Genomic DNA, 17046 nt, shown 5'->3' with positions numbered 1-17046 from the left:
GTGGCACGTGAGAAAGCCAACTTAATCCTACAATATTGACATATGCTGCTATGTTAGTGAAAAAACAGATGATCAACCACCATTATGAATTAATGTTGACATTATAATTATTAGGATTGTCAAAATAAAAATAACGCTTTAAATTTTTAACGCAAGATGAATCGTAGTACTTTATGATCTGCAACCGGGCTGCACTGATCCTCGTTTTTGCTGTAATCTGATTGGCTTAATGGCACCAATCAAAGGAGTTTACTTTCCATCCGGTTTGTGTGACAAGTGCAACAGAGACCGTAAATAAGGTGAAAAAATGTGAATTTAGAAGAAATAATGTTGTAACTATTTTAGCCTTCTGACTGACTGTACACATGACATGTTGGTAGTTAACAGTATACTGTGACTTACAGTAGTGTGAAAAAGTGTTTGCCCCCTTCCTGATTTCTTTGCATGTTTGGCACACTGTAATGTTTCAGATCATCAAACAAATTGAAATATCAGACCAAGATAACACAACAATACAGTTTTTATATGAAGATTTTTATTTTTAAGGGGGTAAAAAATCCAAACCTACATGGCCCTGTGTGAAAAAGTGAAAGCCCCCTAAACCTAATAACTGGTTGGGCCAACCTTAGCAGCAACAACTGCAATCAAGGCTTCAATCTCAATTGGATTCAGGTCAGGATGGCTGGACATTCTCTTTCAGGATTTTTTGGTAGACAGCAGAATTCATGGTTCCATTTACCACAGCAAGTCTTCCAGGTCCTGAAGCAGCACAACAGCCCCAGACCTGCCCTGTACTCTAATCCACACATTTATGTGCCTGTTAGGATAAATTGTAACTTTGGTCATCCTCTGAATTTTCATCTAGCGTCATCATAACAATAAAACTTATGAGTCCAGTAAGATTTTGAACATGGTAAATGTCATCATGTTAGCACTGTCATTGTGAGCATGTTAGCTGATGTTGCATGACATTGTGAAAAAGCACAGCTGTGCCAAAGTAGAGCCTCAAAGGACAGCTACCATGGATGTACACTGTTAGTCTTGTTGATTATTCTAAGTATTATTATAATTACAAAAGGAAAATATTGAAACAAGATAAAAACAATAACTTTATAAAACAAATAATACTACGAAGACAAATCTAACATCCTATCAAATGGAATTCTAAGTTGACTTTCGAAGATATATTTTAGCCTGAGCTGAATTAAAGCATGCATATACAACTTGTGGAACATCAATATAACTGTTGTGGTTGAGGATTAAAAAGTAATATTCATGTGCATGATGACTTTTACATTTTATCAGCAGGACCCATTTTGCGTATCTTAAAAAATCTAAAAATCACTCCTTTGATTTGAGGCAGATTCAGGCCATAAACTAGAGGGTTATTGATGGGGGGGATAATCAAATACTCTAAAGACAAAACAACTGCAATGTTTGGATTCAGTTTGTCACCCTCAAATCGAGTCAATGACAGCTCACAGAAGATAGAAAACATATAGGTCACAAATGTCACTATGTGGGGCAAGCAGGTTTGTAACGCCTTTCCTCTGAATTCAGACGAGCTTCTCCTGCACACAAGCAGAATCCTCAGATAGGTATACAGGACAAAGAACAGGGGGATGAAGGTGGTTGTTATCGTAAAAAACTGACCTGCTATGCTGTTCAGAGTTGTGTCCACACAGGAGAGCTGAACCACAGGCCAGTTAGAACAGAAAAGCCTGTGCAGTTTATTCCCACACAAAGGCAATCGAACAGTAAGATATAGAACAAATCCAATAGCAAATGCAGGGTAGAGCACAGCAAAAATCAAAAGACGTCTCACCATCCTAAAGGTCATTTTGCTGTGATAGTGTAAAGGCTGGCAAATAGCAACAAATCTATCATAGGCCATGATGCTGAGGATGGTTGGTTCACATGATGCATAGGTGTAAATAACATACATCTGAATGAAACAAGATGCACGTGAGATCAAATGAGTGTCAGACAGAATGTCCATCAGGAACCTCGGGAAGAAGCCGGCTGAGCCGTACAGAGAGTTTAAACACAGACAGGAGAGAAACATGTACATGGGTTGATGCAGAGACTTCTCCAGGCAGACTGCCAGAATAATGACAACGTTAGCAGAGATTATAGTCATGTAGACCAACAGACACAGACAGAAGAACAGATATCTGAGGGGCCCAGAGTCTGTAAACAGAGTCAGCTGAAAATACCCAGGAGTAAAGCTGTTATTGCTCATCATGTCTGCACAACAGAGAAGCAAAAACAGAGATGGATACAAACAACCAGGAGAGAGTGATGGAGGATAAAGAAAAGGAGAGGAAAGAGTAAGAATAAATCTCCCATGAACAAGAAACATTTCCAAGGCCTTACTGAGTTAAATAAAGGTTAAAACTTTTCATGGGCAATATACAGCATAATCATATTCAAGGGAACTAAAATAGAAATGAGAAGTATTCTTCCCTTGCCATATTTCCATAAAAATGCATGTAGAAAAACTTTCATTCAAAGCCAAATGTAGCCCATGCAGAGCCAGCCAATATATATACTGTATGTTTATGAACAACAGATCAAACAAAATCAGGAGCAACTTTTTACACTTGACATGAGGAGCGTAGACGACAAATGGCAACAATAAAATTGTACAATTGAATCAAACATTAATGACTTAATGGTTCCAGATGCTTGATAGGATGCAATAGTAACATTCAAGACATTTAAAAAAATTTTTGCTCTAGTTCAGATTAGTCAATAGTGTTACTGCGAGATAATCATCTGCGTGCATTACAAATCAAGAAGGCAATCTAGATCTCTATTGTAAAGATCCACTGTCCAGAGGAATTGCCCTGTTGTGTGTTCTATAATAGTTACACAACTACTACTACAAACATCAACCAACAAAATATAACAAAAAGTTCAACCAACTCATTAATAATAATCAAAGCTTGCTCAAAACAGTGTTTGTTAATCAGCTTGTTAAATGAGAGCTTCGACTGATGAACCTCTACCCTGTAATGATCCACACAGAAGCAGCTGTGGAAACTTTATCTTCTTCTGCTGCTAGGATGCGAGCAGCAACGTGTACAGTCCAAAGGGACGTAAAGCCTCTCTCACCTGATGTCAGGCGTCATTCATGTGTTTTAATGCATGTATCTTTTTTCAGTGCTAAAGTGTGGGTGTGCTTAACTTTAGGGATTTGAATATTGAGAAATGGGGAATGCAGCTGTGTGAATCGGCAAAGTGTAGTCAGTTAACTCTCAAAACACTGATTTTCCCCTTTTTTATCTATTTACAGTTGAAACTGCTTGTAGTGATCATTGTTGCAGTGATCAACTACTTACATGGGGGGCAAGCAGGTCGCAGACGGCGGGCCAGAATGGGGCCAGAGCAGGGCAGTGGACCAGCATATGCTCCAGAGTCTCATCCTCAGTTATGCACACTGCCACGTCTGGGTGAACAGTGCACTGTTCACATGCTGGAGTATCACCGCTGTGAAGATCCGGATCTTGAACTCTGTAGCAGACCATTTCTTTTGCAGTAATGAGATGGAGGGACGTGGTGGGGCTTGCCCCAGCCAGGTGGAACTCAGGTAGGGAACCGATGTGGGCCTGCATCTCCGCCCCGCCCCAGACCGCTGCCGCAGGACCACCATCCAGGAGCCCGGGAAGGCACCCTGCACTCTGGCACACCAAGCCGCCACTGTCCTGGAACTCAGAGAGGCAGCATTAGTGCAGATGGCCTGAGCAACCCGCTCCCCATCGACGTGTCTACCCCCTCGACCAGGTGGCACACCTGGAGACCTTGATCTCACTCCCCAGGAGAGTGGGGATTCCAGCAACGCCACTATCTCACAAGAGGAGGTTCAAAGGTTCGACTGCCACACTGAAGAGGAGGGAGGATAGGGGGCACCCCAGCCTCACCGACCTCTCCAGGGGAACGGCCTCTGACACAACGCTGTTGAGCTTGACCCTACAGATAGCGCCCCCTGTACAACAGCTCAACCCTGCCCACAAAGTGCTCGCCAAAGCCAAAACGGTGGAGAAGGGAGGAGAACAGGTAGGCATGGCTCACTCTGTCAAATGCCTTTTGCAGATCTGCGGACAACATCACGCCACCATCAACCGCCATCGCGCCTATTGCACAACGGGTCATCAGAATGTTATCAACAATGTCTCGACCTCGTCCTTGTACAACAGAAATGGAGAGCATCAGATCACAGGGCAAAGGCGTGGGCGAAGTGGCCCCTGGCCACCCACACTACCTCCCGGGCCCCAGCCACACCACACGTGCCATCATCAACATACAGTTCAGTTGTAAAACACCTAAAAAAATAAGCCGTACACCCCTTCAAGTAAGGTGTTTGCCCTACTCCGCACAGCGGATCCCCTGCACGTCTCCACTAGCTGGTTGGTGAGGCTGATGCTGCAGGCGTGGTCGCAGGCAATGGTCAGCAGTGACTCTGTTCTCAACTCATCTGCAAGCTCCTCCCACACCCTCCCCGCAGCCCGCTTAGCCCTCCCATGCTTTCATACCAAGGATTTAATGCGCCGCCTGACCCCCACCCACCAGTCCAGCACACCGTCCACCGAGAAGAGCTCAGCAGAAAGGCCTCCAACCAATGTCATCAAAGCCCTGTTAAAAACTACATCCTTCAACAAAGTCGAATTAAAATACCATACCCCACCCCACCCTGGAGCTTGCAAGGCCCAGGGACTGGGTGAGGTGGCTGAGATCACTAAAACCGTTAACAGCATACTCACAGTCATGGACATGTCCCACCAGCCCCCCGGTGGCCAGGCAAAGGTTGATCCTAGACTGCTGGAGCACAGGCCGGGCCACACAACGCCAGGACCTGGTTTACACTCCTTCCAGACATCAACCAGGTCAGCCCGAGGTACGAGCTGGTAGCCTGCCCCTCTTCGGGGCCAGCCAGTAGCTCTGCTGCCCCTCTGCCATCCGCTCCCCGGGGATCAGCACTCAGTCCCTGCTGATCCCCATCATCTTCCACCCCATGGCTAGAAGGCCCAGTTAGCTTTCCAAGCCCGTCAGTCACCGCTTCCATCTCTCCAGTTCTCCCAACATCTGGCATCTCCATTCCAACACCCGACTGCTGTCCCAAAAACAACAGCCTGGTAACATGCTTCAGGTCTTGGCCAATAAGAAGACAGTGGGCTTTGAGAGGGGGGGCCTTAAAGAAACAGGAGCATCTAAAGCTTGTTTCAGACAGAGGCCTACATGAAGGCCTACATGAAGGACCAGTATAAGATAGAAAATTATTTTTTTGCACTCAGAATCATGCAAAGCTGCCATACAGGAGTCACAAAACTAATATATAGGGCTAGACATGTGGTATAATAGGTCACCTTTAAGGCATTGCCCTTCAGATCCAAAGATTGACAGATCAAATCCCGGTTAGGGCATTTTTTTGTAGGTGGCTATAATGTAGTGCTCACTTCTACAATCATCTTTGTCGCAGTAGTTATGAGATGCAACTTGAAAAGGAATAGCCTGTAACATGTGTGACCAATCTGGGGATGGAGGCAAATCAGCTGTTGCACGGAACACATGCACGCTACGACAAACAGATTTGAAAACCAGTAGGGACACAACAACAGTCATAGAAAAAATAAACCAATTCAATTTTATTTGTATAGCGCCAAATCACAACAGCAGTTATCTCACAGCGCTTTTCATAAAAGAGCAGGTCTAGACCGTACTCTATGATGCTATTTACAGAAGCCCAACAGACCACAGTTCCTTTTTTCCGTTCCGTCTTTTTTTGTTTTCTGTTTTTTCAGTTTTCTGTTCTGGTTTTGTTCCAATTTCATTTTGAAACTGAATAATGAAAGAACGAACGATACACGGATTTAAAAGCATTATGTTGTGGTGGCAGCCCGGCTGACGGTGAGTGTCCTGGTTTTTTCTACTTTTTATCAGTTCTTCTGCTTTTTTCCTTGGTTTCCTGTTCTCTGCCCGCCTCTCTGTGTTTTCTCCCCCGTGTGCTCTCTCCCTCCGCTCCTGAGCCCAGCCAACTTCCTGCACCTGCAACCCATCATCCACCTCGTCAGCCTGCCACACCTGCCAGTAATCACCTCATCCCAGCCTGTATTTCAACCCTGGTTCTCCACACCATCCTTGCTTGATCGTCGTTGCTCCATACCTGGTGCCACTCCTGTGTTCAGGCTTCCTCGTTTCTTGTTTTTTCAAACTTACCCTGTGCCTTGTCATTGTCTCCCCCTAACCTTGTCTCTCTGTCTGTTTCCCTCCCAGGTACACTCACCCTCGTCCTCCGTTCGGCTGGGCTCATCCACTGGCCCACTCCCCTTCGGACCTCCCTCTCGGCGTCCTCCCTGTTCCCCTGCCTCTCCTCGCTTCCTTGGCCCCTGTGTTCCCCGGCTCCCTGGCCCCCGGTCTCCTTGGTTCCCCGTGCCAGTACTTCCCCGACGTCCTCCTCTCCCTCCACTCCAGTCCCTCTCACCCTTTTTTCCCCCAATAAACCTCCTTCCCTCTGAACGCTGCATTTGGGTCCTCTCTGTCCACACACCACACCCCGTAACACATTACTCTACAGTGTATCTCCAGTCCAGTGGTTAAGGTCTTGCCCTTCAGATTTAAAGATTGAAGGATCAAATATTGATCAGGACATGTTCCCAAGCACAGAACCAAGTAAATTAATCTGCAGATAAATTGCATTTTTGACGGCCTAAACGTCCTTGAAAACTAAAAAACCTTTGCACACATGGTAGGCGGACTGACACCCAACAGGAAGTCGGCCACTTTGGATTTAATCATAATTTTTGCCAATTTACACACTCCTAGACAATTAGTCTGATCGACTTCAAATTTTTGCTGTGCAGTCTTATCCCAATGATGATTACACATTGTAAAAATGGTGCGTTTTGGTTGACCGGGGTTGTCTGTGTGTCTTTCACACGCATTTTCTTTAGGAAATGCCCATTATAGTTTAAGACTATTATCCTAAACCTTCCATTGTATTCTATGTCTGCGGCTATTTCTGCCAAAAAACAAACCATTACAATAACCCTATGACTCAAACATCCAATTATATTTCCATTTAGCTGACACTTATATCCAAAGCGACGTACAATTGCTATACAGGTCAGAGGTCGCACACCACTCGAGAAATGATGGGTTAAGCGTGTAGCTCAGGGAACCAGTGGTGGATGGGTAAAGGTGGGAAACACGAAAGGCATGTGTCCTATCCACTGCTCCATCACCACCCAATGTACCTATAAATTATTATTGTCATTATTCAAATACATCGCTGCTTTTTGCAGATGATGTGGTCCTGTTGGCATCATTGATCTATGACCTTCAGCACTCACTGGATCGATTCACAGCAGAGTGTGAAGCGGCTGGGATGAGGACAAGCACCTCTTAATCTGAGGCCATGGTTCTCAGCAGGAAACCGATGTAGTGCTCACTTCTGGTAGGCAATGAGTCCTTACCCCAAGTAAGGGAGATTAGGTGGAGAATCAGAGCGGCTGGTATTGCATTTTCTCTACCCCACAGTGCGACAAAAAGTGAGCTGTGCCGGAAGGCAATGATTTCGATCTACTGGTCAATTTTTGTTCCTACCCTCACATATGGTCATGAAATCTGGGTCATGAAGTCTGTCCGAAAGAACTAGATCGCAGGCGCAAGCGGCCGAAACAGGTTTTCTCTGGATAGGATGACAAGCCAGGTCATCCGTGAGGAATCTGCAAGGTGCAGAGCTGGTGCTCTTTTGCGTCAAGAAAGTTGAGGTGGTTCGGGTATATGGTAAAGATGATCCCTGGGCGCCTCCATAGGGAGTTGTTCCAGGCCCGTCCAGTTATGAGGAGGCCTTGGGGAAGACCCAGGACTAGGTGTAGAGATTATATCTCCACACTGGCCTGGGAACTCCTCGGGATCCCCCACTCAGAGCTGGATAATGTGGCTCAGGAAAGAGAGGTTTGGGGTCCCCTGCTGGAGCTGCTGCACCCATGACCCGACCCCGGATAAGTGGATAAGAAATCCGGATGTAAGGATGGATTGTATAAATACATAGTTCCCATTAAAAGCATTTAATTGGTGAAACAATAGTTAACTTTTAATTTAGAAATAGTCACAGCAAATGCAATGTTTTTGTGAGTGAGATTAGTGCAGACCGCTATCGTATCAAAAATGCGTCTACAAAACAGGACTACTATCATTTTCAACATTTTATGACAGCAGACAAGAAATACTGCAGTGAGTAATGCTACAGTCATTAGCAGGCACAGTGAGCTGATAGTTGAAGAGATGCAGGCGACAGGCTGCACACCTCCACCTTGTTAGCCAGGTAACGTCACTTTCGCTGTTCGCAAACTCATGTCTTGTGCAGAATAAAGTCATATTATGACTGCTCACATAATTATGGAAAAAGACCAATTAATCAGAGGTAGGATTGGGTGGTACCACCCCATCGTAAGAATATTGGACAAAAGTTATTATAGCTTAAAAACGATTGATAGACACTGTCTTTTTTGTCGTATTCCTGAGACTTCCCTGAAAACGGAGATATCTGGGTTGTTTATATACATCACTTCCTTGTTTTGCAAATCCAGTGCGTAAGAGGCCAATAAAATCGCCGTAGTCAGGCAGACTCCACGCGCAACAGACCAATGGAAAATGGGGGTTTGGTAAATTTTACCCAATCAGAGGAAGGTAACGTGATGATTTCTAGCCAATGAAAATGATTCTGTAGTTTTCTGAACCCTGAGTTAGGAGGCCGAGACCGAAATATTTATCTGAACTGACCGTGACAAATGCAGAGGAGTGGTTGACTTACGTCAAGGCAACTATACAAATGTGATTCTTATGATTGTTTTAGTGCTTTTATGATGGCAAAGAGGGAGACTTTACACAGCAGAAGCATTTATATACAGTCTATGTGAAGCATCGAGCAGAAATTTGGAACGCGACGGAAAGCTAACGCAACGCAACTGTGATGCTTTTGGAAACACCCATTTAGACTACAGTGGCTGCAGACCAGAAGATTTTCCGCTGTGGACCCACAAACCATGCACGCAGGACTGCGGATGTTATCAAATACTGTGAGCACTCTGTTAGGCAAGCAGAGCCTATAACAAGACCCCCTGGCAGTCTGGGGCATGCCAGGAGCCCCTCTGCATCTTCTTAGAGATGCCTTGCTTTGGTTAGGGGGATACATAAGAAAAATGCCTTGGACATTTTCACAAAAGGCTGCATTATTTCATTGTTCTAGGCACATTTTATTGAAAACCTGCATATGGATGTTACACAAAGGGTTGAATAAACATGTTTTGAGTTCCAAAGCTGTTTAGTAATGATGTATAAGGTGTGATTTTTCATTAATAAATCACAAAAATTTAATTTTCGTGTATGAAATTCTCTGGTTTAATGTGCATTTTTCACTCATACTTCCTTTATAAGCACATTACAAACATGATTATGTTAGCTTAGGGTCTTCTGAATCCATAGATACCAAACACATGCTGTTCCATCTCCATTACATATGCTTTGTAAGCCCAAATGTATAACTAGAGAAAACTGACCAAAAAGGGCTTAGGAACTAGAGGGCAGATAATAGTTGATTTTGCTGCCCCTGACGTATGTGACCTGTAGTAGGCCTATTAACCAGCAATTTTTGTTACCACTGGTAATTACATGTGTCACATGCACATTAATGTTGCAAATACGTAATAGCAGACTGTATAAAAAATGGTTGATAAATATTTCCTGCCAATCAGAACTGCAACCTGCAGTTAAATTAACAATTACAGATTTTAACCATCACGCATAAGTGAACAGTCTCCTTGGCGAAAGTCTAAGAGCATTTTCTTATTATGTAGGCTTGGTATCATTATGGATTTGCCATTTTTTTATTTATACAGGTGTTTATAAGCAACCTGTTACATAAATCTTTATTTCACATCCTCTGAACCACTGATAATTGGTAATCGATCATTCCGCTATAATAGATCAATATACAAATGATAACACAACAGTGACATTACAAGAAAAATATGTGATGAAATTCAAACTAACTGTCCACTTTGGTCCAGACTCAAGTATCTCAACACCACTTGGATGGATTGCCATGACACAGTGTGCAGACATTAATGGTCCCAGAGAAAGTATAGTACTGACTTGAATTATCTGATTTTTCCCTGCCAGCAGCAGGTTGACATTTTTGGCTTTTAGTAAGATGTCTTAACAACTATTGGAGGGATTGCCTAGAAATTAGCACACACATTTACGTCCCTGTCAGGATAAATTGTGATAACTGTGGTTATCCTCTGACTTTTCATCTAGTGCAACCATCACGTTAAAAATGATGTGTCCACTACAATACGATACTGAACATGGCAATCATTCTACCCGGTAAACATCATCATGTTATCATTGTCATTGTGAGCATGTTAGTATGTTGATGGTGCATGACATGGTTACAAAGCACCACTGTGCCAAAGGATAGCATCAAAGGACAGCTAGCAAGTCTGTCCGCATTTATTAGTTTTTTTGATTATCTGACCTCATTACAGTTTAGTGTTATTTTAATTACAAAGAGAAACTGGTTGATGACACACAAACAAAGTATTATTAATTAAGAATAAACGCAGACTAACATAAAAAGCTATAAATGGAAAATACAAAAATGACACATCTAACATCCAAATTCCTATCGAACACATTTAAAATCCTATCAAATTATGGTGAAGGTTGTGAGATTCAAAGATGCGTTTTAGTCTGAAGAGCTGTGAGTTGAACCATGTATATAGAACTTGTGCAATATCAATATCATTGTTGTGGTTCAGGTTAATCTTTAATATTGCAACTTGCCTATTCATAGATGTAATAATCTAGCAAAGAAAATCTATGGACTATGTAATATATTCTAGAAGTATATTTTGTTAAAAACAGAGGCATAAAGCTTCCTTGTTTGCTACACAGGATGTGCATGACAAGTTTTACATTTTGGCAGCAGGACCCATTTTGTGTATCTTCAAAAATCCAAAAATCACTCCTTTGATTTGAGGCAGATTCAGGCCATAAACTAGAGGATTATTGATGGGAGGAATGATCAAATACTCTAAAGAGAAAACAACTGCAATGATTGGATTCAGTCTCTCACCCTCAAATCGAGCCAGTGACAGCTCACAGAAGAGAGAGAATGAATAGGTCACAAATGTCACTATGTGGGGCAGGCAGGTTTGTAACGCCTTTCCTCTGAATTCAGACGAGCTTCTCCTGCACACAAGCAGAATCCGTAGATAGGTGTACAGGACAAAGAGCAAGGGGATGAAGATGGTTATTATTGTAACAAACTGACCTGCTATGCTGTTCAGAGTTGTGTCCACACAGGAGAGCTGAACCACAGGCCAGTTAGAACAGAAAAGCCTGTGCAGTTTATTTCCACACAAAGGCAATCGAACAGTAAGATAAGCAATGAAGCCAATAGCAGATGCAGGGTAGAGCAGAGCAAAAATCAGAAGATGTCTCACCATCCTAAAGGTCATTTTGCTGTGATAGTGTAAAGGCTGGCAAATAGCAACAAATCTATCATAGGCCATGATGCTGAGGATGGTCAGTTCACATGATACGTAGGTGTAAATAACATACATCTGAATGAAACAAGATGCATGTGAGATCAAATGAGTGTCAGACAGAATGTCCATCAGGAACCTGGGGAAGAAGCCGGCTGAGCCGTACAGAGAGTTTAAACACAGACAGGAGAGAAACATGTACATGGGTTGATGCAGAGACTTCTCCAGGCAGACTGTCAGAATAATGACAAGGTTAGCAGAGATTATAGTCATGTAGACCAACAGACACAGACAGAAGAACAGATATCTGAGGGGCCCAGAGTCTGTAAACAGAGTCAGCTGAAAATACCCAGGGGTAAAGCTGTTATTGCTCATCATGTCTGCACAACAGAGAAGCAAAAACAGAGATGGATACAAAGAACAACCAGGAGAGTGGTTAAAGATAAAGTAAAGGAAAGTGGAGGAGTAGAGGCAAAACTGCATTGAACACTAAACATCCTTACTGAGTTAAATAAAGGCTCAAACTTATTTGTGGGCAATATACATTATGATCACGTTCTATATCAGGGTACCATTTCCTTGCCTGCCGTATTTACAACAGAGTGTTTACAATCCCTTCCATTCAAAGATAAATGTAGCCACTGTGAAACCAACCAATAAACATATACGGTATGTTTATCACAGAGCTTATTTGTCAAAGTTTGCATATGAATAACAGATCAAACAAAGTCGGGGGCAACTATTTACCCTTGGCATGAGGAAAGCAGAGGATACATTTTAACAATAAAATTGTAAAATTAAATCAAACACTTAATGCTTCCAGAAGCTGCACAGGGTGCAGTAATAACATTTAACACATTTTTGCTCAAGTTAAGATTAATTAATAATCATCTGTGTACATTAACAATCAAGCAGGCAATCTAGATATCTAATGTAGAGATCCACATCCAGAGAATTTGACCTGTTGTGTTTTCTATAATAGGTACACAACTACTACTACTACTACAAACATCAACCAACAAAATAACAATTAAACCAACTCATGATAAAAATAGAAACTTGCTCAAAACAGTGTTTGTTAATCAGCTTGTTAAATGAGAGCTACAACTGATGAAGCCTCTACCCTGTAATGATCCACACAGAAGCAGCTGTGGAAACTTTATCTTCTTCTGCTGCTAGGATGCGAGCAGCAACATGTACAGTCCAAAGGGACGTAAAGCCTCTCTCACCTGATGTCACCTGACATTCAAGTTCTATAATGTATGTATCTGTTTTTCTGCTCTGAATCGCTTTTGGTTCTTAACTTTAGGGATTTGAAGGCCAAGAAATGGGGAATGCAGCTATGTGAATGTACACTCACCTAAAGGATTATTAGGAACACCATACTAATACTGTGTTTGACCCCCTTTCGCCTTCAGAACTGCCTTAATTCTACATGGCATTGATTCAACAAGGTGCTGAAAGCATTCTTTAGAAATGTTGGCCCATATTGATGGATAGCATCTTGCAGTTGATGGAGATTTGTGGGATGCACATCCAGGGCACGAAGCTCCCGTTCCACCACATCCCAAAGATGCTCTATTGGGTTGAGATCTGGTGACTGTGGGAGCCATTTTAGTACAGTGAACTCATTGTCATGTTTGAAATGATTGGAGCTTTGTGACATGGTGCATTATGGGGTACATGGTGGCCATAAAGGGATGGACATGGTCAGAAACAATGCTCAGGTAGGCCGTGGCATTTAAACGATGCCCAGTTGGCACTAAGGGGCCTAAAGTGTGCCAAGAAAACATCCCCCACACCATTACACCACCACCAGCAGCCTGCACAGTGGTAACAAGGCATGATGGATCCATGTTCTCATTCTGTTTACGCCAAATTCTGACTCTACCATCTGAATGTCTCAACAGAAATCGAGACTCATCAGACCAGGCAACATTTTTTCAGTCTTCAACTGTCCAATTTTGGTGAGCTCTTGCAAATTGTAGCCTCTTTTTCCTATTTGTAGTGGAGATGAGTGGTACCCGGTGGGGTCGTCTGCTGTTGTAGCCCATCCGCCTCAAGGTTGTGCGTGTTGTGGCTTCACAAATGCTTTGCCGCATACCTCGGTTGTAACGAGTGGTTATTTCAGTCAAAGTTGCTCTTCTATCAGCTTGAATAGGTCGGCCCATTCTCCTCTGACCTCTAGCATCAACGAGGCATTTTCGCCCACAGGACTGCCGCATACTGGATGTTTTTCCCTTTTCACACCATTCTTTGTAAACCCTAGAAATGGTTGTGCGTGAAAATCCCAGTAACTGAGCAGATTGTGAAATACTCAGACCGGCCCGTCTGGCACCAACAACCATGCCACGCTCAAAATTGCTTAAATCACCTTTCTTTCCCATTCTGACATTCAGTTTGGAGTTCAGGAGATTGTCTTGACCAGGACCACACCCCTAAATGCACTGAAGCAACTGCCATGTGATTGGTTGATTAGATAATTGCATTAATGAGAAATTGAACAGGTGTTCCTAATAATCCTTTAGGTGAGTGTATAGTCAGACTAATTTCAAAACTACACTGAACAAAATTATAAACCCTTTTGTTTTTGCCCCCATTCATCATGAGCTGAAATCAAAGATCTAAGACTTTCTCTATGTACAAAAGGTCTATTTCGCTAAAAAAACCTTAACCTTTCTGGCAGTCCGACCTTAACCCTTAAACCGACCATCAGACGAAGCCCCTGGACCAGCATGTAGGCTACTACCAGCGGTGTCTCCTCTTTCTGAGGGTCTCATGGTACCACATAGATCTCCCTTTCCCTGTCTCCTGGGTGTTTTTACACCTCACACACCAGTAGTGTAGTCACATGCGTGTACATGTAATAGAGAGCACTCTGAAGGACTGTTTAGGCTGTGTGTTATCAACAACGCAAAGACTTTAACAGCAAATGACAGTTACAGGTGGGAAAGGGTGTCATTTTGTATTCAAACATGGTGGGGACATTTTAGGGCTCAGATTAGAGTTGCGACAAAACACTTTGCATATGAGATGTGACAATCCAGAATATTGGTGTCACGAGATCAAGACTAAAAGATATTTTAATAGTATTTAAAGAAATATTCATTGATGCACACGATTGGGGGGTCTGGTTATGATTATGAGCATTAAACATTTAATTTCCCGCATTCTGGAGACATTTTCTGCACCAATTTATGGTGGAAATGTCTAATGTTTATTGTTAATCACCATCTAAGTCAGCCAATTAATAATATAATAATAATATAATATATAATGTATATATTATATTTATCTTTATATATTCCTTTAGGCAATATTATCAGGAAATATTCCATAAACTTTCATTGTTATGCAGATGATACTCAGTTATATCTATCAATCAAGCCAGATGAAACTGATCAGTTAGCTAAACTTCAAATGTGCCTTCAGGATGTTAAAACCTGGATGACGTGTAATTTTCTAATGTTAAACATGGATAAAATTGAAGTTATTGTTCTGGGGCCCAAGCACCTCCGTGACGCATTATCTAAAGATATAGTTACTCTGGATGGCATCGCCCTGGCCTCCAGCACCACTGTGAGGAATCTTGGAGTTATCTTTGATCAGGACATGTCGTCTGAAAATGATGCAGAAAAACTAGTCCATGCATTTGTTACTTCTAAGCTGGATTACTGCAATTATTTATTATCAGGCTGCTCAAAAAAGTCCATTAAGACTCTTCAGCTGATCCAGAATGCTGCAGTATGTGTTCTGACAGGAACCAGGAAAAGAGATCACATTTCTCCTGTTTCAGCTTCTTTGCATTGGCTTCCAGTAAAATCCAGAAAAGAATTTAAAATCATTCTTCTTACCTACAAAGCTCTTAATGGTCAGGCACCATCTTATCTTAAAGAGCTCATAGTACCTTACTACCCCACCAGAGCACTGCGCTCCCAGAATGCAGGGTTACTTGTGGTTCCTAGAGTCTCCAAAAGTAGACTAGGAGCCAGAGCGTTCAGCTATCAAGCTCCTCTCCTGTGGAACCAGGTTCCAGTTTGGGTTCAGGAGGCAGACACCATCTCCACATTTAAGAGTAGGCTTAAGACTTTCCTCTTTGATAAAGCTTATAGTTAGGGCTGGCTCAGGTGAGTCCTGAACCATCCCTTAGTTATGCTGCTATAGGCCTAGACTGCCGGGGGATTTCCCATGATGCACTGAGCTCCTCTCTCCTCTACTTTCTCTCCCTCTGTATGCAACCTCATCCCATTATTGCATGTTACTAACACAACTTCTCCCCTTTCTGGTAGTCTTATGCTTTCTCGTCCCTCTCCTCTCTCCTCCTATCACTTCCTGCAGGTTTTTCTGGCTCTGGGCCTGTGGAGTCTGGATCTGTGGTTGCGAGTTACCTGCGGCCCCCGTGTTACTGCTCGACACCCTCTGCTACAATTATTGTTACTATTGTCGTGACCCTGGCCTTCCTGTTGGTATGTGTGTGATTGTAGTTTTTTGAGTTATTTTTATCTTTGGTATGTTTGCGGTGTGCTTGGTGTGTTTTGGTTTTTCGTCTGTCTCTGTGTTCTGCTTCCTCCCTCATGCTCTGGGCGTGGTCACCTGAGCTCCAGTCAACTCACCTGAGACGCATCCTGTTAATTAAGCACACCGGCGTCTCATCCTGCAATCAACTCACCTTAAAAAGACCAGCCAGTTTTCTGTCCTGAACCAGTAACATCTAGTCTGAGTCCTTATGCTGAATGCTAACTTGTTTTGTCCCTGTCTCGACCACAGAATACCTTCCTGAATCACAGGCTCGGATTCTCTCCTGAGACATGGAATGCCTGGACCTCATGACCCTCGGAACGACCACCCTCCAAGCCCTCTGTTCTCACTTGTGTTAAATAAATTCTCCCATTGAACCTACTCTGGTCTGCATCTGAGTTTCTGTCCCCGGTCCTGACAGTCCTATTGTTATTATAATCATTAACATTACGATTATCATCATTAACACTACAATAAATATCTATACCATTTTTCATTTAGTCTATAGCAACATCACCTTTACTGTCTGTACCTCTGTGTGTGGATATTGGTTAGGCTGCCCCCCCACCCCCAACCAGTGGAGGCAGATGGCCGCCCACCCTGAGTCATGGTTCTGCTGGAGGTTTCTGCCTCTTAAAAGGAAGTTTTTCCTTGCCTCTGTCGCCCAGTGCTGCTCTTGGTGGGAACTGTTGGGCTTCTGTAAATATCATCACAGAGTACGGTCTAGACCTGCTCTTTTATGAAAAGCGCTGTGAGATAACTGTTGTTGTGATTTGGCGCTATATAAATAAAATTGAATTAAATGTCAGAGGTCACACACCTTTGGAGCAACTAGGGGTTAAGTGTCTTGCTCAGGGGACATTGTCAGGGAGACATTGGTGTTTCACAGTGGATTTGAACCTGGGTGTCTCACACTAAAGGCATGTGTCTTATCCACTGCTCTATTACCACCGTCTGGATGGTATTACCCTGGACT

General features: G+C 43.0%; 2 protein-coding genes across 2 annotated transcripts; both read right to left on the bottom strand.

Annotated features, from left to right (window-relative positions):
• Positions 1 to 1291: 1291 nt before the first annotated feature.
• On the bottom strand, positions 1292 to 2245 carry LOC119903639 (olfactory receptor 51I2-like). The gene has a single exon (XM_038719878.1). It carries the CDS (start codon positions 2243 to 2245, stop codon positions 1292 to 1294), a length of 954 nt encoding a protein of 317 aa, XP_038575806.1.
• An 8731-nt stretch (positions 2246 to 10976) lies between these two features.
• Positions 10977 to 11930, bottom strand: LOC119903638 (olfactory receptor 51L1-like). Its single transcript, XM_038719876.1, has one exon. The coding sequence runs from the start codon at positions 11928 to 11930 to the stop codon at positions 10977 to 10979; it is 954 nt and encodes a 317-aa protein (XP_038575804.1).
• Positions 11931 to 17046: the final 5116 nt, after the last annotated feature.

The sequence above is a fragment of the Micropterus salmoides genome, unplaced genomic scaffold (assembly GCF_014851395.1).
Source record: "Micropterus salmoides isolate LMB-PRFRI ecotype aquatic unplaced genomic scaffold, ASM1485139v1 Ms_hic_scaffold_15, whole genome shotgun sequence".
In the NCBI taxonomy this organism is placed as follows: Eukaryota; Metazoa; Chordata; class Actinopteri; order Centrarchiformes; family Centrarchidae; genus Micropterus; species Micropterus salmoides.
Note: the sequence above shows the minus strand (reverse complement) of the source record. Positions and strands in the feature narration are given on the sequence as shown.